Here is a 21,676-nt window from a genome sequence, read left to right on the forward strand (position 1 = left end):
TGCCAGTCTGAGTTGTCTACTCTAAATCAGTGAGGAAAGAGTTTGTAACAAGTTGTCTCATTTAATGAAGGCAATTTCTTAATAAATTAATCTTGACCAGACGGTATATAAAAAAATATGCACACTACATTTTTTCTTTCATTCCATAAAGTTCCCACGCTCTACACATTCTTCTCAACTTTAGGAGGTTTGGTTTTGGTAATTCCTGTGGGGACAAGAATGCGTAGTCAAAACAAAAATAAATAATTCCATGAGTGTTACATGTGTTATCTTTTGGACAAAACTGAGAAAAACTAACTTTGCTGTGGATGTTGCACCTACCTCTGTTATACTTTATTAATGCATAGTTGCGTGCCAAAAACAGCCGATCTACAACGAAACGCCTTTTAAGCTTGTAGATCAGCAATTTTTGGCGCGCAGCTATCAGCCTTTAGTTTACCTCAGAGAGAATCAGAGTTAAGCTAGCACTGAGGTTGTTTTACGTGTGTACTTGTCGATGATGGTGATACCTTTTGATCGTTGTCCAAGTGGAGGACATCCACCAGGGGCACGATGGACGGACGGCCATGTGCACACTGGAAAGGCAACTGGCAGGAGGACAAGGATCCTATCAGGCTGCAACACTCGTCTTTACTCAGACTGTGGTTGAATTTGATAGCACCTGTTCCAATACACAAGCATAGCAACAGGTTGTATCAATATATGTACTGTACACAAGCTGTGTACTGAATGTCACGACATAAAAGATGCAATGAGTGCTACAGTTTGTAGTCTTAAAACTGAAGTGAGTTTGCAATGGGTTCCCTCATCAGATTGAGATTTAGGGTTTTCAGTTTATGCTGAAAATTTGGTTTGATTAACATAACATATGCCTCAAGAGAACATAAATTACATCCACGGACTCAACCGTGAAGCTGCTAGGTGCATTTTAGTGTGTGTGTGAGGTAATAATCATAAATTGTGTAGATTTGTGGAAGTTGAGCAAAAGTGAGCATTACAAGCACTTATTTGCTACAGAACAAATTTTCTTTGTTTCCAAAACTGAATGCAAATTCACTAGCAACCCATGGTGGGAGTAACTTCAATTTAGCCTACAATAATACGTTATCTGTAGCACTCATTGGAGGATAGCGAACCCTACCGTGGCATGCCAGAGAGGCGAGGACTTTCAGGACTGTGAGAGGCAGTGTTCCCCTCACTCTGCCAGTTGAGCTGAGAAACTAAGAGAAATAGGCAAAAGAATTACCCAAAGAACATTACCCATATCTGACCAATAGACATTTCTCTGCACGTAAAGAGTTAAGTGAGTAAAGAGAAGTCACTCACCTCAATCTGCTCTTGAAGATACTCCTAAAGGGCATTTGTAGAGTGCAAATAGTATATTTAAAAGACAATACATTTGTTAGACCATATCATGATTCATTGATTGATGAACACTCCTTAGCCAGGGGTTTTCATGTGACTTACCTCAACTATGGACTTGATGACGGACGGTCTCGCTCGCTTGAGTTCATTGCTCTCTTTCTCTATGAAACACAGAGGGACCTTCCCCACTAGCACCTGTGGACCCCCGATCTCCGTAAAGCCCACCTCTAGGCCTAGCCTTCTCAAACAGGACTGGAAAGACCTATAAACACAATACATTACTTGGTAGATTCATTCAGCACAGTGCACATCAGTGACATCTGCTGGTGAAATTGATGGATTTTAGTGCAGTCAAATGAGCTCCGATCCTGGGTTCTTTTGGCTGTGATGCACATTGTAAGTTTGAATTTCTTTGTTTGAGAGAACTTGAATTTGTCAGTAATGTCTGAAATAATGTTTGTGAGTTAGCAGGTCTGAATCTGTAGGCTATGTTTCAATTTCTTAAGCTAGATTAATTGACCGACCAACTGGGAGTATCACATTTCTAGAGGTCTAAAACCGCTCTCAGACTCAGAGCAATGGTTATAGCTTACAGACAGTTCAGTTAGAAACACCTGTGATCACTGGGCTTTATGGGACTTTCCCATAAGAGATTCTTTTTTTTTATATAAACAAATGGTTATGATTAGGTATTATTACAGATGGTCAAGTTTACATATACGGTTGAAAATGTTTTTGTTTATGTTAGAGATGGTTATGTTACGTTGCATAATAATCAATAAGCAAAAGTAAAAAGAAAATAGTAAAAATTGTAGAAAAGTGTTGCAATGTATTAAAAGTGATAAAAATACAAAATAAAATGAAATAAAAGACGACAAGTATAACATAAAATCAATAGCTAATGAAAGCAAGTCTAAACAAGTTTTTAGAATTGCTTTAAAAGGGGATGCTGAATCTACTAGCATAATACCTATAGGCAGTTTGTTCAAAGTCTAGGAGCCCTGGTGGCCTTTACTTAGGAATTTAGAATCCCAGAAAGGCCATGCCAGGTATATGTTAGGCAGCACTCCAGCTCATAAGGGGTTAAAAGGGTCTGAGATATTGGAAGTGGTGAGACTGAGACGTGCTTTAAAAGTGAGTAAAATCTTGACAATAATTCTAAAACTAACGGGTAACCAGTGATGGGAGGTTAAAATTGGGGTGATTACGTGCTCAGCCTTTCTGGTTGTGGTTAAAAGCCTGGCTGCTGGCATTCTGGAATAATAATCAGGAAAGGTTTCTCTGAGAGCTGTTTGGGTTTCAAGCTAATGTGATTACGTGACAGATTTTTTGCTTAATTGACTGAAGCAGTTTGAAATGGGCCTCTTACAAGAAGGAGATTATGTGATTACAGTATACAGGTAGAGTCAGCCAAATTAAATTCACCTTGGGAGCAAAAAAAGCACTGCTACGACACACATCCCAGAAGTTTCAGGTATTCAAACTATCCTGCCAGATTTTGTAAAGCTCTACCTGTCAAACCAAACCAATGCTGTGATTCACTGATGGACTATTTCTGCACCAAAGCAAGTCTCTGCACACTGGTTCAGATACAACTGCAACGTTGGCAGCATGCCTCAAAGATTTGGCATCAGACACAAACATCTGGACCCTTGCTCTAATATCAGAGCGCTGCAGTAATTATATTTTAATTGGAATTGGTACAGAAGCCAACAAACTCTCCCGTCTACTGTCGGACGTCAATAGTATTTCCAGCTGAGAGTTCAGTTTGAGAGATTGATCAGCCTTTTGTCATACTGCTAAATGTGTACAAAACCTACAATAAGACAAATATATTTATACACAATAGGTATGTTTTCTAGAGTAAAACCCTTAAATTAATTAGTGCACAGCAATGAATAGGATATTTTTAAAAAGTCCAGAGTCCCAAAACTTAAATCATGCTCAGATTTGACCATTACTACACATACAGTATTATAAATAGTTTATTCCCTCTTCTTTAAGTCATATTATATTTTCTATGTTTCGGATGTTTGTCACAAACCTGAGCAGTCTCAGCTCCTCCTCTGTTACACTGATCTCCAATGGAGGCAGAATGTTTGACGAACACAGACGTTTCTCCCCCGGTGCCTCTGGGTCATCCTCATAGGAATCTACAGTCAACCACAGACAGTCAGAAGTTACGACTTGATACAGCTAGGAGCACAGCAGCGGTGTGACTGTCCTCAGAGACGGCGTCGTTGACATTAATAATCCATGGTCTGTGTTCTGCTCTTTTACCTGCGACTAGATTCTCAAGTCGAACCCTCTCATGGGCCGCATGTTGATCCACCAACACCAGAAGATTTCCTAAAGTTCAATGGATATGGGCACATCTTTTTTTTTATTATACTGCACATAAAGTGTGGGGGAACAGTTGATGGTGCATTGTGAACAACATAAACGTACCTTCACGTTCACTGTTTGTTGTAGGCCCTTGGTCTCTCGTATCGATTAGACAAGCAAGGAACTTCTGATCAACTTGATTAATAACCTACAAGGTAAGACGTTTTTTAAATATAAACTATATGAATCAAAGCTAAATTGTTTGAGCCAGAGCTTTAAAAAGAGAAATGTACTTCAAACTTGCCTTCATTGAGTGCACCATAGCCTTAGAGAAGCGATATGGAAACAGGATGTTGTGGATCTTCACTGCCAATCCATCAGCTTGTTCGCTTGATATATTCACACCAACCTAGAGAAACAATGACCCATGTTACTTTTATTTAATGATTCGGCCCATTAAAAAGCACCATAATTTAAATAAATGATGTAATAACAATGTAAGTTACTTAAACAAAAAGACAAAAATACGAGATATTTTACTTACCATAGGAGGTCGGACGAACACAGGGTTATTCCATTTAGAGTACATTGAGGAAAGCGAGTTCACAGTCTGAGCATCATCCTCTGAAGAGACATAACATAAAAACATTACAAATACAAACATTCACATGTAAATGTATTCATGTTGTACTGTGTGTGTGTGTGTGTGTGTGTGTGTGTGTGTGTGTGTGTGTGTGTGTGTGTGTGTGTGTGTGTGTGTGTGTGTGTGTGTGTGTGTGTGTGTGTGCGTGCGTCTAACAGTGTACCGTGTACTGTAATTCTGATCTAATACACCTGTTAAGTGTAGCCTGGTGAACCACCCCCCCTGGAAATCGTATTGCAATGCGATTTCCAGGGGGGTTGTTCACCAGGCCATGCTAAGTGTACCTCTGATGTCAGGCCCTGTACTAATCACTCTTTCTGCCCTGGATTTAGGAAGGAAGGGAAACACTAGATCCATCTGAAAAGGGTAACACCTATATTCCATCCCTACAATGTAGGAAAGAGAGCAAGGAAGGCACTTACTAACATTCACCACACAAAACAATATTATCCACTGTGTAGGTTCAGTTTGGCAATCATCTACAGACATTTTATGTTACCATCAAGTCTCCGTAAGCACAAACAAACTAGAAGCAAAGCATCACTTACCTGTTTTAGAGATGACACTGACGGCCATGTTGGTGATGTCTGATGTGCAGCGCACCTGCATTTCTTCCACCGATGGGTCCTCATATCGGCTGAGACCGGTCACTTTGTTAACATAGACCGTTTTCCCCACAGAATCATCATAATGATGCAGCCAGTCTCCCATTGCTGTGAGCTCTTCTTCCTCAGCCAACTGAGGACTCGCACCGTAGCTTGTGACACCCTCAGACTTCGATGCCGTACCACAGGCTTGTTCATTGTTGTTGCCATCTTGGATATTGTCGTCTGCATTCGTGAAACAAACAACATTCACTGATGTGCTCCCTGAATGGTGTTTAAGTCCGCTTTGAGTGACACCGGTCTTTTGTCTCTGTGTAAATTGACATAGTTTTGATGCCAAGGATGCTCCACTGTCTCTCTTCTGATCTGCGATTGGCTTCATCCTGGTGAACATAGAAAGAGACGGGGGGCTTTTTAACTCACTCTGTTGTTCTTGTGTCTCTGTGATATCACTCTCTTGTTCCTCTTCCTGGCTGACAGGATTACTCTGGGGTTTCAAAGGCAAATTGTCTGTCTGTGGCACTCTGGGATGAGGTAGTGAGCTACTGTAATTAGCCTCCTCAGAGGATTGTTTCAGTTCAGTTGACTTTCCATATATTCTTCTGAACTGGTCCAGACTCGAATTGCAACTTGTTACACACTCAGCCTTTGGTGCCATACCACAGATTTGATCATTGTTGTTGCCATCTTGGATATTGTCGTCTGCAATCATGGAACAAACATTTTTCACTGACACGGTCCCTGAATTATGTGTAAGTGCACTTTGTTTGACATTGGTCTTTTGTTGCCGTTTTAAATGACAGAGTTTTGCTGCTAAGGATGCTCTACTTTGTCTCTTCCGATCTGACATTGGATTTAGCCTGGTGAACATAGAAAGAGACAGGTGGCTTTGTAAGTCTCTCTGTTTTTCTTGTGTCTCTGTAATATCACTCTCCTGTACCTCTTCCTGGCTGACTGGAACACTCTGTGGTTTCAAAGGGATTGTCGAAGGGAAGTTGTCTGTCTGAGGCACTCTGGCATGAGATAGAAAGCCACGGCAATTAGTCTCCTCAGAGGATGGTTTCAGTTCAGTAAACTTTCCATATATTCTTCTAAACTGGTCCAGAGACCCTGATTCTGTAGATAAAGACAACCTTTGACCCAATGTGACCTTGGGAATCTTGGAGGTCATGCCAGGTGGAATGTCCTTACAAACTTGTTGAGCTTCACTATGATTTGAGCCTTCTATGAGGGAGAATTTGCGTTTTGATGGTACCAAATCTTCCATTCCTTTCAATCCTGAAACGTGCTGGTGAAATCGTGGTCTACTGTACTGGCCCTGGTCCCGAGCCTGCAGAATATCATGCACATATGGATCTGACAAACTGATCTTTTTGTGAGCTACTGAAGTTTGTCCATGTCCATTTGTGTTCTGACAATGATGTAGAACTTGTGTGAAAGAGCTTGAATTGGGTTGAATTTCCTGTGTGAGAATACTTGTATTGCTCATTATCATCAGTCTGTCTTTATACATTTTCTGCTGTTCAGTTTGCTGTCCCCCGCTGACTGAACTAGGCATGCATCCAATACTTTGTGACTCTTCCCTTGTATCATGGGAATTTGACATATCTATGTTAGTAATGTTATCCTCAGACAAATGTTCCAAACCATCTGTTAACGTGACTAAATCATAATGCATCCCTTCCCGGGTAGTTTCCTCTGACTTTGATGCACGTTCCTTGTCTATATAACTATGATCTTGTTTCCTTTCTAGCTCCCTCAACGGGATGCTTTCTGCTCCAAGCCTTCCTTCTTCAACCTCTACTTTGCTCTCGATTTCACCACATGTCAGGCCAATGTTGTCTTCAAGAACAGAGTTTTCCTCAGGTTTGCGATGAACAAGTACAGATGCTACTGTCCTCCGAATATTGTGTTCCAACGGGGACTCTGCTAAAGTTGCTTGGATGCCTTGGTCATCATTGTCATGCTCCTCTTGCTCTGTGTCTGCTGTCCCAAACAGTTTTGGAGCTGCATATTCCAAATCCTCTGGTGATAGCTCACTCACCAAGTTCTCTCTGCTGAGGAATATTTTCACTGCCTCTTCGATGCAGAGTAAAACACCATCCCAGTCTTTGAATTCAATGAGAGTTTTGGAAGGATCAAGGCAAATGTCATACTCTGAGTAGGGGCATTTGATGTTGAGTACATACACACCATGCAAATCATGGCCTCTTGTGTGCTTAGGACTCCTGGTAGACGACTGCACATCTGGACTGGTATTCTTTTTAGTTGAACTCCTCAGTTTGCGAAGAAGAACATTCAGCAGTTTGTGGATCTGCGTTTTAAGGAGGAGTCTGTCATTTACATATAAGAACTGCAAACTGTTGTTGTAATGGCCCTCTCTTCCTACGTAACCGCTCACTTCAAACTGTCCATGAGTGTAGCTGATTTCTCCGAGTCTCTGTGCTCGCCCTAAGCCGTGTATTTGAACAAACCTGTTATAGGTGTCTCTAGCTTTGGACAGTTGCACCACCATGGCCCCTGTGCAGTCATTCTTCAGTGTGAAGGATACAGAAGGGTGCATGAGGGAGATGGCCTCCACGCGCTGCCTGATCCGCTCACCTTCCAAGACAGGGTCCATCCTCTTCCTTCTGACTGGCATGTTGTGGAAGAAGTTACAGATCACAATGGTGGTCCCAGAGGAGGGCCGAGTGGCGTCAGCCTCAAACACATCTAGGCCCTTGCCATCCTTGAAGACCTTCACGTGTGTTTTCACGGACAGTTTGGTCCGTGATGATATTTCAACAAGCGTTGCAAGAGAGACTATGCTGGCTACCGCCTCCCCTCTGAACCCATAGAATCTGAGGTTGTCCAGGTCTTCCACAGAAGAGCATTTGCTGGTGAAGTATCGGTCTCCAACCAGCTCCATGTCCTCCAGGTCCATCCCAGAACCGTTGTCAATCACCTGGACTTTGAACGCATCCAGGTCCATTCTCACGCCCACGCACGTCGCCCCTGCATCGATGCTGTTGAGAAGAAGCTCCTCCACACATTGCTGAAGCGAGCATATAGCGACTCCAGAACGAAGTTTCCCCTGTACCTCTTTAGACAGACGTTTAATCATTGTTCAGATGTGGGTAATGTCCTCTGTTAACAGTCAAAATGGTTTAAATCATTGTTCAGATGTGAGTAACCTCCTCTCTGTTACAGTCAACGGGGTCTCTGGCTGCCTGGCTCCTCCTTCGTAACGTAACGTTAACATAACGTTAAGTTAGTTTATAAAATAAACACTTCGATCCCAACCGACATAATTCGCCAACTATTTTCGTTGGTGTTGGACAGAGGAAGGTGGCAAGACATTTCGGTTGAGCTACCGGGCGACCGTAGTTGTACCCTACAGTATTTTCTACAAGGTTTAAAGAACCATTCTCCATGATCCCCACAGTGCTCCATCCATTGTTTACCTTCTGTTGAGCTGTTCTCTGTTACAGTCGAAAGAGCAACTTGTTTGCTTAAGATGCTACAGTTAGCCAGCACTGCCCCCCTCTGGCGCGGAGTGGTCATCAACGATAACACCAGTCAGTCATTTAATCTGAGCTCACATGTTTACTGCTGAATTCAATTAAAAAAATGCTATATTGAAACATGACAATGGTTTTATGTACAAAAATAAAAATCGCTTTACTTCAAAAGTGTAGTTACTACAGTAGTCATTTACCATTCCCAATACAGAATATTGCAAATTCTATACCCTAAAAAGATAGTCTAACCACTTTTAACCTGGGGGTCCTTATTTTGGGCATTACATATATATATATATATATATATATATATATATATATATATATATATATATATATATATATATATATATATATATATATATATATATATATATATATATATATATATATATATATACACACAAGCACCCCCAGTAACAGGTCATGTAACATAAATAATTATTTTTTTGTTTGCTAATTTTCTAATGGAAGTGACAGTTGTGTTATTTTGTCAAAAGACATTTTTAATAACAAAAACATTCTGCGCACATGGCGGCAGAGCTGATTGAGTCATATCCGCTCGAAACTAGTGTTGCCAGATTGTGTGACAGAAATAAGCAGCCGGGTCTATGAAAACAAGCCCTAAAGAAGCGACTAGGTCACATGAGCAGTTTGAAAATAGCCAATCCACAAGTAGGCCTAGATTGTAGATCTGCTATTTTCAAAAAAATAAAGTAAAGAAATTTAGAAGAATGTGAAATATTTTAAAAACACAAATCTTGTATGGGGGTCCCTGGCATAACATATTTTCAGATGGGGGTCCACAGAAAAATACATATTAATTTGGGGTCCTTGACATGAAAAAGTTTGAGAACCACTGGTTTAAACAACATCAGGAAACAAGCCCAAATAAGCAACTACACTTTAGAAACAAGCCCCAAAAAAAACCACAACTACCAATATTTACAAGCAACTTTACAGAAAAACAAGCCCAAAGTCACTTATATTAAGCGGACATGGCAACGCTTTTCCTACCACTCGTGACTCAGAGATCCAACGATCTCATTGGTCCTTTCATGAATTAAAGGGCATTTCAAACTATGTTTTCACACATAGCTACTTGTCAGTGGATCAGAGCGCTTTGGTTGGAAGGACGTACCATTTTAACCAACCACTTTCAGGTAGGTGGTTTTGAATGCTGTACGCATTTTATCTTCTACCTGCTAAAAATGTACATTTATACGTTGTTGTATAACACCGAAAATATCTGATCTTGATCTAGCCTTAGAGGGCGCGTTCGAAAATACAGCACTGAGCGCACTGGCCAATACAAACTAATAGGCGAGTGTGCTCCGGTGCGTAATTTCCGAACGCACCAAAAAGACTCTCGTAGATCGATTTTGACTTATTTTTTTCTTTCTACGAGAGTCTCTTAGCTACCACCCCCCCCCCCCCCCCCGCCAGATTGCCCTTGAATGTCAGCTCCAAAGCCCGTACTTCTCCAAACATGTAGAAATGTAAAATATAAGGGGCTTACCCGCGTGTCCCAAATGTTCAATCGGTGTCTGGCGTGTTTGTGCAACGTATTAGTCGATATTCTTTAACAAAGAAGTGTTTTAATCCCGTTTGTGGACGAACGCTATTCCCCCCCTCGTTTACTTCCTATTTACATTGAGTATAATTCTGGCTTTCGCCGGATGCGCCCCCTCACCAACGCCCCTTGGGAACTTCCGAAAGAATCGTCCACAAACGGGATTAAAACACTTCTTTATTGAAGAATATGGACTAATACATTGCACAAACACGCAGGACACTCGAGTTAACATTTGGGGTACGCGGGTAAGCCCCTTAGCCACATATTTGTTTTACATTAAATTAAGTCTTGAAAGTTTCTGACGTAAACTCGACGCCTTTGCCGTTTGTCCACGGAGAAGAGATTGAAGATTAGCATAGCAGTCAGCCCATGATCAGCAGTTTACTAGTAAATAAAACCATGGAATCGAGAGTAAGTCCTGTCATTCAGTGGGTTCACGTGTTCACTGATAATCATTTATTGATCCCCACCCTGTAATTTTACAGGATAACATAATAGGGAAAATGTCAGGGAAAACATGACGTAAACACATTTGATTCTATATCAAAACATATTTGAATATTTCATTGTATTATATACTATATTTCATAATATATCTTTTTCTTCCAAATATTGTTTCTAACACAGAATCAAATGTTGTATGGTCATGATTCACCAGAAGCCAGCTGCCTGGATGGATTGGTTCCAGGCTTCAAATAATTAAAATAAATATTCTCATTAATCTCTATGGAAGAATGAATGGGCTTTCTATCTGTGGCACCACCAAATGTTGCAGCAGATAAAGCCAATATTACACTAAAGGGAAACTAAGAAATGCAGTGGAATTCAACCATTGCGTGATGCTCACTTGGTCTCCAGTTTATTGTCAGTTGGACCCAATTGTACTTTGTCCTCAGGGTTTAGTCAGAAGTTCAATGCATCCACTTAGCTCTCCATCTCCCTTAAAACAGGATGACGTCTGTTGTGAATGATGAGAACCAAGGGCCCTGTCCTGAAGCGAAGCACATCGAATCAGTCCTGGACATCTTTGCCTTGGATCAGCCGACCGGGAGACCCTCCATTCTGCGACAGTCAGAGAACCTGCCCAGCAAGACTGTAGAAAAGTGTGAAGTGAAGGTACAGAATTGAGTACAGTACCGTATCATTTTGATTTACCTTAACGTTTTTTTGACCTATCTTACTTAAATTATGGTCACAGGTTGTGTACCCTTATCCTACAACTATTAATATTTTGTTAGTCTTGAGCAGTGAGGTGTATTCATATTTTTTTCGAGAGTGCATTGTTTACTAAAGTAGTGTTGACATTTTTAATGAGAGTAATGTGCTGCTTTTGGACATCCGTCACTAAAGTGTAACCATATAGATTTCACACTCCCATTAGAAGGATGATTGCAGGCAACACACCATTTTAGACTTAAAAGTTCCAGTTAACCAGCTATACAACACTGACCATAGTATTTACGTGTATGTATGTCAATCCAGGTTTGTTTTCAGACTCCAAGAAGAGACCCAGTCACCAAAAGAATTGTATCTCCTTCAAAGACTGGCAAGATGACAACCCTGGATGAGTGCACAAAATCCATGGAGTCCTTACAGTTGAATAACACAAGGTGACTCTTCAGTTCCTTGTGTAATATTGTGCTGACAAAACTATTAAGATGGCTTATCAGTTCTCTTTTGTATCTTATAGTACTTTGCCTCAGGAGGTCACTGAGCCAGTTGACGGGCACAAAATTGGTAAAACATCCAAATATGAATATCCTAGCATTTGCACCTCTTATTTAGCTTTCAGAACTGCTTGGCTAATGAAGTGCATCCCTTGTTCACTTTGTCCACAGAGTTGACGCCTAATCCTGATGACATGCCCATACAAAGCAAGGGTGGCTACAACTTTGATTTTGACAACTTGGATGCCATAAATCCATTTCAGGCGTCCATTAAAGTGCCTAACTCTCCAACCAGGCCTGCTCTCGAAGACATTCCTGCAGGAATAAAAGTACCTCAATGTGGCACCCCAGAGACTGTGTCAGGGGAGATTGCTCAAACCAAAATGGTACTGGATGATACAGGGGAGATTGCTCAAACCAAAACAGTACTGGATGATACATTTCCTATCACCCCCTCTATGGAAAATTCACTTGCTAATATGTCTACAGACATGCACTCCACAGACAGCAGTGTGGTCATAGTGTCAAAAGGAACGGCTGACAAGGAACCAGATTCATCCTCCAATATAAACGATGAGGAAACGCCTGCTGCCATGTCTTTCACTGTCATTCCAGAAGAAGCTACAGCCAATTATTCTGTAGAAGATGCTCCTCTGCCACCCAAAGGCTCTTCCAATTTAGATTTTGACAACTTGGATTCAGTCAATCCTTTCATGACGGGAGGATTACAAATTCAGAATTCTCCTCCGGTTGGGGAGAAAGTGCCATGCAGTGACCCACCAGTTAAAGAGTCAGTGGCAATGGATATGGAAAGCATAAACAGAGTAGATATGCCTGCAAAGTTGGTGGCCACAGTGGTATCTAATACCCCTAAACCAACGGAGGACGAATTCGTGTTCCAATCCACTGATGCTCCTCTTAGCGAAGGCCCAGTGAAACTTGAGTTCAATTTTGACGATGGTTGTAATGTCAAGCGGAAGACACCACCCAAAAGGTTTAGTAAAAAAACGCCTGGTCTGAAATCGTCAGAGAGACAGCCTGCACCTGAAAAGAAGGAACCCACCCCACCAAAAGAATCTCCAGTCAAGCCTGCGGCTGATGTCGATATGGCTCCTATTCCAAAGTCTTCTTACTCATTTCAACTTGACAAGTTTGATGACCCAAACTTCAATCCTTTTGGCACAAATGCAAAAATGAACACTTCACCAACATTTGGGGAGAAGTCCAGTCCTGTGGGCAAGGCACCAACTCCAGTCAAAGGGATTCCCCCTCCTGTGTGGTATGTTGGCCTTTTTTAACTCTATAAAATTCCTCTGACCAATGCAAGTTTTAAAGCACAAAATGCTATGTTTTTAACCCTGTTAACAGTATTCCAGCTTACGTGTGTGTGTGTATTTGCTCTCTGTAGTACTGGAGATGGGAAAGATGACATCCAAAAGATTGATGGACCCGCTCCTGTTGCCTTGAAAGAAGTAATGAAAATGATCTAAACATCAATTAGTTGAATATTTAGTTTTTGTCTCCTTGCACACTTAGTTCTGAACTCCAAAGATTGAGCACCTCTAGAAGTCTTGTCCAGCTGTAACTACTGTTACAGCTGGACAGTCGAAGCATTATAAGCAGTGGTGGACAGTAACGAAGTACATTGTTTTCAGTGTCTGTACTTTACTTGAGTATTTGTATTTTGACTACTACATTTCTAGGAAAGGAAAAAGTAAAGTACATTATAAACCACTTAGCCCTATTTAAAATATAGTGAAAATGGCATGATTGTATTTTCACTTGATTTAAATAATGCAGCAATGCTTTGATTGTATAAAGAAAATGTACTTTTGACTTCTACTTTTGAGTACTTTAGTTAAAGTACTGTAGTGCATGCTTTCATAAAGTACAAATTTGACAGAGCAACTTTCACTAGTTGAGTAATATTTGACCAGGAGTATCTATACTTTGACTCAAGTACTGGGGTTGAGTACTTTGTCCACCACTGATTATAACTCAAGATTATATGCTTTATTTTTTCTTTGTAGAATAATGTGACCACCAGTGATGAGAAGACAGAGACTGCCCCTGACTTGGGCTTTCAGCCTGAGACTGAGCAACCTGTGTTAAGTGCTCCTGATTTGATTACACTGTGTCACCTTGATCAGAACTCACAGACTGGGCTGCCAGAACCCAGTGAGGATTTTGTCCCTGGAACCATGTGTAAGTCAGATGGTCTCACATTTTTGGACACTTGTATTCAACCTACAGACCTTGAATGTTTACTATTTTTTGTTTGTATATTCAAACATAGAGGTTAAAACCTTTGTGTATCATCTATTTTTCTCTACCATACATTGAATTGAATATAAGCTACATGAATTTGTCCTCTTTAATTTAATATTGGTCTAAGGATTAAATCCATCTGAGCTTTACTTTTATTTTTATTATTCCCTAGTCATGGAAAATCACTTTGATGGTCAAATGGACTACCTGGAACAATGTGGGACTGGCAGTGTGAGTGTTGCCCTCATGTTTTAGTTTTTTTCCCCCTTTTTTTTTTTGTACAATTTTACATTGTGTTTTTTGTTGTTGCTAATCTGCTGTTAACAGTTCAAGGAATCTGCACTAAGGAAACAGTCCCTCTACCTTAAATTTGACCCCCTGATGAAAGAGAGTCCAAAAAAACCAGTTAGCCCTGGTGCACAGACGCCTATCCCTCGTCTAGCCCCTGATGGTCAAATGGACTACCTGGAACAATTTGGGACTGGCAGTGTGAGTGTTGCCCTCATGTTTTAGTTTTTTCTTCATTTTTTTTGTACAATGTTACATTTACATTGTGGTTTTTGTTGTTGCTAATCTGCTGTTAACAGTTCGAGGAATCTGCACTAAGGAAACAGTCCCTCTACCTTAAATTTGACCCCCTGATGAAAGAGAGCCCAAAAAAACCAGTTAGCCCTGGTGCACAGACTCCGATCCCTCGTCTAGCCCCCTTTGTTTCACGGTATGTATGTTGCACCACCCTCACCCTCCAGATGCCCTAGCTCGACTAATGTGTTGACTGGAATTTGGTGGCTAATTTATGCTGAGCATCAAATAGTCTTTACTTCAATAAAAACAGTCAATTAAACTGTTTGATTTCTCTTCAGTTTGGAAGCTCCACAGATGGCTGATACAAAGGTTGCACAATCAAGAGAAGAGGATTTCAAGCTAGTTGACGTCATAGCAGCAGTAAGTCACCTCTTTCACATTTGCCATTGGTAATACTTGAACCAGCAATATATGCAAGAGCCTGCTTTTCTGGGCCATCAATCACTGAACTTTTTTTCTTAAAATTTACATCACTAAAACTGTCTACCCCCCCAGTAAAAACACTTTAAACAATGTTTCTGCTAGCCACCAAGGAATGTGAAAGTAAAGGTCAGAGGGAAGCGGTTTAACCGGGTGGAACAGAAATGGGAAATAACATCAGTTCTCCACTGCACAGCATACTGTAATTTTGGAATTCACTTTATTTACAAAAACTTTAAAATGACAAATTTGTTAAAGCCTAAACAAAATTGAGTATTTTTACTACAATAATCTCAAGCTCTGAAATTCATGGGCTTGTAGTGTTAAATGGAGTGCTGATTTGAGTTGCCCCAAAGCTGTTGAATGTAAGCCTCAGCTTTAAGCTGTGTGAACTCTTCTCATTTGTATTTAGACTGTGGATCCATTTGTCCAGAACTCTGAAATGCATGTGTGCAGAGTCGCTCCTCTTCCCCAGCCAACAACTACAGAGGATGCAATTGTTGAAATGTTGAAATACAGTCAGAACGACATGGATCAAGCCATTGCTTTGATTCAGATGAAGGTAAGTTCTGAGCAGTGTAGTTTTGGTGGATTTGATTCTCATTGCCCCTGTTTATGTATTTTTAGTGTCATGTTAACCCTCTTGAGTATTACCGGTAAAAGAATTGGATTAATTAAATTCAGACATGCACTGATTCTAACAATATATTTATTCAACAGGCAAATGAAAAGGATAAGCAATGGAAAGCAAAATATGACAAGCTCTTTGAAGAATGGGAGGACAAGAAGTAAGCCATTTATTACTGTTATTTGCTACTTTATCAATTAATTTTATTCATGTCATTTTAAACTTCTTTCTTTCACAGGAGAATAATTTCTGAACTCGAGAGCTCAAGTGCAAAGATGAGATGTAAGTTATTGAAACCAAATGTATATTTGATGGCAGGGTTCTGTGAATGTGTACTAGCGCCTATCTTTATGGATCATTATTGTTTGTCAATCTTGCCTCATTGCCTCATTCTATCAGCTGCACAAGAGAAAGACCGCCAGAAGACTGAAACAAGCCTCGGGGAGGCCTTGAGGGAGGCCTTGCAGGAAAAGGAACAAGTGCAAACGGAGCTGAGCAACTTGGAGAAGGCTTTCTCAGAGGTCTTGAAGAGGGGGTACAAATATAAGGAGGCCATTGCAGGTTCCAGAAAGGTGAGTACTCATCACAGCATGACTTGGAGGTCATGCTGAACATATCAGGTGTTTAGCGTAACATGTTGAAGATCTGACGTAACACTTGCACTTGTCTTATGTCAAGAGCTAGCACTTGAAAATCCGCTCCAGCCTGTGTAAAGCTTATCGAATTGTGTCGTTTTACATACATTAGGCTGGCATGGAGAGCAAGTTCTTAACGCACAGAACACATTTGGAAGGGTTATCAGATTTGCACATGTCTTCCTCCATAGGCTGTGTGTGTGTGTGTGTGTGAAATCACCTCAAATGTGTTTCCAGTTCAAAACTGCTGCAGAGCAAAAACAAACAATGCTTTGGGGAAAATGATCCAGAACAGGAAATGGTATGCCACCTTCGAGAACCCCTGGACTAAAGATATGCACAGAGCCAAAGAATATGATTATGGGTGAAGTTTGCCTGGGGTGCCCCGGTGGCTCACTAGTAGAGCGCATACCATAAGGCTCAGTCCTTGCATAGCCGGCATGTCCTTCCCAACTCTCACCTTCCCCGATATCTCTATTATTACTATCAAATCAAGGCGAAAGTTTTTTTTATAAACTAACGTGTTGACAATGACTTTTGTTTTATTATCTGCCTAACTAGAATGAAGAAACTCTTAAAGCATGTGCTCAGGATGCCCTGGCCAGGATCAAAAAGGAGGAGAAGCGCTATCAGACACTGAAAGCCCATGCAGAGGAGAAAATTGAGATGTAAGATTTACTAGATCCTACCATTCTGTTTATTGTATGGGCCCTGCCAAGACACTGGTTTTGTAAACTGACTGCGCTTGTGCCGTATGTTTTCTGTTTTCAGGGCAAATAAACAGATTTTCGAGGTGCGGTCAAAGTTCAAGGCTGAGATGGGGGGACTTCAAGCCCAGCTACGCATGGAGCAGCTAAAGGTCCAGTCTATGGAAAAGAGCCTTGACCAGAAAGTAAGTCAACATTGTGAAGCAGAATAAAAATCTACTCTATAATCTGTTGGTAATATTCTGAAGATATCCACTTATTTTTTCTCACCATTCTCTGTACCTCAGGGGAAAGAATTTGAACAGCTTAGTAAGGTCTGTGACGACCTCATCGCAAATGTTCAGAGGAGCTGAAAACGGATCATCATATTGTCCTGCTGCTTTTGTGATTATGTCATCTAAAATGGTCAGAGAAGCTGAAAACGGCACTTTGTTTTATTGTTGTCCTGTCCTTATTGATGTATATTCTGCTTTTGTTGCTGATTATAAGATTTCATGTAATTAAAGTTAATGTTTTGATTAGATGGTTTAAAATGTCTGTTTATATTACCCATTATTAATAAAGCTGTTAAACATAATTTTGTTGCGAGTTTAAAAAGAAAAGCATATGAACATAACTGGCTTACAAATTAAGTGGTAATGTGTTTGGTAAGAATTTAATCTGTCCTTTGAAACCACATGAGGGCAGTGTTGATTTAAATCTTCACTGTTAACTTGTGGATTATTTTCTTTAGCATTCAAAGCATTTTAATTCAAAGAATTTGGGCTATCGTGGTAATATGGCTTGTTTACAAGGGTAACAGCAAAGTGCAATACTGTGTAGATTGTTTAGGTTCTATGAATGGGTGTTAAATATATAATTTACTCATCTGTCTGGAGCCAATGCTCATCTCTTCCTGCTGTGCTTATAACAAAACAAGAGCTGGCTCAATGCAATGCTACCCTTCTTTTCGGAGCAATCACAGGGTCTCTTCACTCCCAGAGCAGGACGATGCACTTCCCAATGGTGAAAGGAAATCCTACCTATATATGAGGTGGTAGTGTGGAGCAGAGGAGGAGTTATGAGGTGGTAGTGTGGAGCAGAGGAGTTGAAGAGGGTTTCTTCTTTCTTAAATGGAGATGATGCTAGTAGTTTTGCAGGGGCCATCACTCATCTAAAAACGTCAAGTCCTCTGTGTCCACACACTATTCAGTCAATTCATGCCATCAGCTACTGTCTGAGCTGGCTGCCCTCTGTGTCACCCTCTGTAGTCAACTAGGCTCTTCTCGCCATGTCGCAGGGCAGAAAGCTGACCTGCCTCTGCTGGGGCTTCCCAATGGTCCAATATCCATTAGTATGGGTCCATCTCATTCGCAAGGATTCTGTTTCTTGATCAGCAGGTGGTGGTAGTAGTAGCGCTGCTACAATATATTATTTCTATCATCAAACTAAGTTCAAGCTTACCCCCCCTATTGGTTGAATAGGCCAATGTTTTGGGCAAAGCAAGATGCCACACAAATTAGCAAAATAAATTAAATATTCATGATTGAATTTTAATATGAATGACTACAGCTTCATAAATTGTGGCTGGATAAGCTTGCAGTCCAAAATACACATTTTCTAGTTACAGTACCAATAAGAGTATATGTGGGGAAGCATTTACCTGACTAGTGCTGGGAACCTCGAAAAAGACTCCAATTAATATGCAACACGGAAACAATTCTCCCATTCGTTGCAGTCTTTGGTAACTCCAGACCAAACAGACTCGTCCAGACTATTGCAGAATAGGCAAGGTTTCCATACCTCAAAAGGGTTAGGTTAGGCTTTCTGGTCTACGTATGTCTTACTCTACTGAATGGCAAGTAAGATAACTGAAATGAAGGATAGTGGTCAGTGATGTAATGCATGTGCATTCCAAACATGTGACATTAAAACAAACGAAGGACTACCTGTATAGGAGCATTAATCCAGCCCTTTTGTAAATCATCAGTACCGCTTATTAATAGTGTTAATCAAGAAATCACTTCATATTGTTGGCCATTTGGAAACACTTTTTATAATGGTTGATGTAACTATAATTGTTCCACATTTATATAGTTTTTATACAGCTGACATGTCAGCATGCTTGTTGATGTTGATATTTTATCTATCACTGAGTTATGGGTGTCCTTGAAATTAAAAAGAGAACCACTGTGCTAAACTAAATGGAACAGAGCCTTCATTAGAATCATTGGTAACTTTAACACCTGTGAAGGAATTAAGGTTCAAAGTTTTTCCAAAATGGCTGCTATGAATAAAGCCTATGACTCTTCCAGGTTATAGCTTTGCATTTAGATCTTCACACAGCACATGTTGTAACTCATCACTGTGCTGATATAATCACCATCATTCTTAACAATAATTTTGATACAAATAACTGCGATCATATCATTTTGTTGTTTGCATTCCACGTGGGAACACAAATAAAAATGTCACTTCTGTTTGCCTTTCAGACTTAAACAGAAAAACAAACAGTGCAGATATGACAAATATGAAAAAAACAAAACAAAGGCACCGTTAAAAGGCTTTATTATACAGCCTGGTTCCTCTTTGAACAAAATTAAAAAACAAACCAAAATGTGCCTTCTGCCAATGGTTTTCAATGGGAACGGAGCAGAAAGCCGCGCAATGGCAACAAAATGCTCCATTCCCATTGAAAAGCATTGGCAGAATCCGCCGCATTGGCAGAATCAAACTCTGGTGTGTCCGTACCCTTATGGTCTTCTTCAGGGCATGCAGAAAAGATCATGACAAATAACATGTGTACTTCATGTGTACTGTATGCAAAGCCTATTACAAAATAAGTCTTTCAGGTGCTTTGCGCTTGCGTTTAGATCTTCTCAGCACAGGTAACTCCTCATCAGCTGTGCTGAGATCCTCACACATCTGCTCAGTGTCTCGATTGTGTTGGAATCTTTGACTTGGTAAAAAACTTCACAGGGACAGAATGATCAGAAGTTGCAATGAGTGGAAAAAGAGTCTCAGTGAAAGTGTGTGTGAATGTCTGTATTAGTGTGTTGGTATCAGGATCAGAGAAGGACAGCGTCCCTCCATTCCAGTCCAGTCGGACTCTGATCCTGCGAGGTTTCTGCTGCACTGAGAGAACAGTGGTCTCTGACCCCAGAAGATGGGTGCCTGCTGCGTATTCACCATAATCTAACTTTATATCCCATAATGGACCACAGCAATCTCCCAGCCTTTCGAAAGACTGTGCCATCACCCCTACTGTCCAGTGTGCATTGTCTCCAACCTCCACATCCCAGCTGTGAATTCCAGAGTCGAAGCCCTCAGAACCCAGGACACGGTAGTATCTATCAAACCTCTCTGGGTTGTGAGGAAGCTGCTGTTCCTCTCCAAGTGTCACACTGGTCAGCTCATCAGACAGGTTTGCCCCTGGACAGGCAGTGTTGGGGTCCAGAATGACAGGAGTGTGGGAGATAATGTCGTTCATCTTGTCCCAGACACTGAAGCTCAAGTTGCCGAGGTGTTTGGCCACATCCATCAGTGTTCCCGAGACCAGCTGTGGGTCCTGCGGTGTGAACTGGACTCTTTCCACTGTGGTCTTGTAGTTGTTGAGGAATGAGATGGGTTCAGCCCGAAGCTCCTCCTCTGTGGCCCTGATCATATTTGTAAGAGTTGCAATTTCTCTGTTCAGAGCCTCAATCGTCTCCTTCATCGTCTGACTCTTCTGCTGCCTTTCCTCCCACAGTGCAGCAATTCTAGCCTCCTTTTCCTCATGCAGAAACTGATGCAGCTTCTTAAATTGTTCATTAATGCACCTCTCTGTTTTACGGGTCTGGACATTAATGTGTTTCAGTGCTACATCACAGTAAGTTTTAACTTGTTTCACATTATAAACTTTCTTGCGTACTAAGACAAGTAACTCTTTGACTTCCTTCTTATGATGCAGTGCGGCTTTAGCGATGGGGTGTTTGACTGCATCTTGACACACACGACACACTCCCTGATGTTTGTGCAGTACGAAGGCCTCACACAGGTTCTTCAGTACCAGGTTACAGGGTGGTGGATGATCTATCGAGATGTTCATACAAAGTGGACACTGCTTCATTTCCTTTGCTCTCCACCACTTATGTACACAGACTTCACAGAAGCTGTGGCGACACGGCAGGAGAACAGGGTCTTTGAAGATGTCACAGCAAACGGGACAGGAAACATCTTCAGAAAGGGACGACTCTGGAGCCATCTTAGCCCGACTGTATCTGTGGAAACACAAGATCAATATTTGATTGTATGTCTTGTCTTACACTTTTTAAGCTGAAAATAAAGAGTAAAAAAAACAAAAAACATATACTCTACCATACAGATTGTACATTAAAAAAAAGTGACATAGTGCCGCTTTAAGTTACTTTGAACGTGGCATGGTCGTTGGTGCCAAACAGGCTGGTCTGAGTATTTCAGAAACTCCTTTTCTGCTGGGATTTGCATGCAATCTCTAGGGCAATGGTTCTCAAAGTGAGGACGGGGGACGGGGGGGTTCCAGGGAGTCCCCTGCGAAAGTAGTTAACATAGCATCACAATCATTTTAACCACTTTCCAAAATAGCAGATCTACAAGGTCACACCGCGGCACTTCGTGCCACACTGCGAACTTCTGCTATATTTGCTATATTTTTTTATTTTTCCTTTTTCCACATTAAGTTTTCTGGCTAACCACCCCAGGTCGATGTGCACGTAGTTATGAGTCTTTTGCAGGGCTACAGCTAACACTTATTTT

The 21,676-nt window shown here is 41.0% G+C and overlaps 3 protein-coding genes across 5 annotated transcripts; 1 reads left to right on the forward strand and 2 right to left on the reverse strand.

The window, feature by feature from the left end:
- Positions 1 to 61: 61 nt before the first annotated feature.
- On the reverse strand, positions 62 to 8,362 carry mlh3 (mutL homolog 3 (E. coli)). Of its 2 annotated transcripts, XM_080414655.1 has the most exons (12): positions 4,882 to 8,362; positions 4,618 to 4,719; positions 4,235 to 4,314; positions 3,995 to 4,099; positions 3,814 to 3,898; positions 3,646 to 3,714; positions 3,410 to 3,518; positions 1,468 to 1,627; positions 1,327 to 1,350; positions 1,142 to 1,220; positions 510 to 661; positions 62 to 205 (listed from the first exon to the last, which is right to left on the reverse strand). In XM_080414655.1, the coding sequence occupies exons 1-12, from the start codon at positions 8,039 to 8,041 to the stop codon at positions 125 to 127; spliced, it is 4,206 nt and encodes a 1,401-aa protein (XP_080270781.1). In that variant the 5' UTR covers positions 8,042 to 8,362; the 3' UTR covers positions 62 to 124. The 2 variants fall into 2 exon arrangements, with proteins under 2 accessions (XP_080270781.1, XP_080270782.1); XM_080414656.1 differs by lacking the exon at positions 4,618 to 4,719.
- Positions 8,363 to 10,965: 2,603 nt separating this feature from the next.
- LOC308074997 (transforming acidic coiled-coil-containing protein 3-like) lies at positions 10,966 to 17,350 on the forward strand (the record flags this gene model as incomplete). 2 transcript variants are annotated; one of them, XM_080414573.1, is made up of 17 exons in its annotated part: positions 10,966 to 11,130; positions 11,497 to 11,624; positions 11,705 to 11,751; positions 11,853 to 12,960; positions 13,090 to 13,153; positions 13,712 to 13,886; positions 14,122 to 14,180; positions 14,277 to 14,438; positions 14,537 to 14,667; positions 14,813 to 14,894; positions 15,367 to 15,516; positions 15,675 to 15,742; positions 15,821 to 15,864; positions 15,982 to 16,154; positions 16,779 to 16,885; positions 16,989 to 17,109; positions 17,212 to 17,350. In XM_080414573.1, the coding sequence occupies 17 exons, from the start codon at positions 10,966 to 10,968 to the stop codon at positions 17,275 to 17,277; spliced, it is 2,850 nt and encodes a 949-aa protein (XP_080270699.1). In that variant the 3' UTR covers positions 17,278 to 17,350. The 2 variants fall into 2 exon arrangements, with proteins under 2 accessions (XP_080270699.1, XP_080270698.1); XM_080414572.1 differs by lacking the exons at positions 10,966 to 11,130; positions 14,122 to 14,180 and having other exon boundaries at positions 11,501 to 11,624; positions 13,712 to 13,898; positions 14,392 to 14,438.
- A 545-nt stretch (positions 17,351 to 17,895) lies between these two features.
- On the reverse strand, positions 17,896 to 21,146 carry LOC308074691 (E3 ubiquitin-protein ligase TRIM35-like; the record flags this gene model as incomplete). The annotated part of the gene is made up of 2 exons (XM_080414196.1): positions 17,896 to 17,946; positions 20,193 to 21,146. The coding sequence occupies 2 exons, from the start codon at positions 21,144 to 21,146 to the stop codon at positions 17,896 to 17,898; spliced, it is 1,005 nt and encodes a 334-aa protein (XP_080270322.1).
- Between the last annotated feature and the right edge of the window lie 530 nt (positions 21,147 to 21,676).

The sequence above is a fragment of the Gymnoscopelus braueri genome (assembly GCF_963280865.1).
Source record: "Gymnoscopelus braueri genome assembly, chromosome: 19".
Classification (NCBI taxonomy): Eukaryota; Metazoa; Chordata; class Actinopteri; order Myctophiformes; family Myctophidae; genus Gymnoscopelus; species Gymnoscopelus braueri.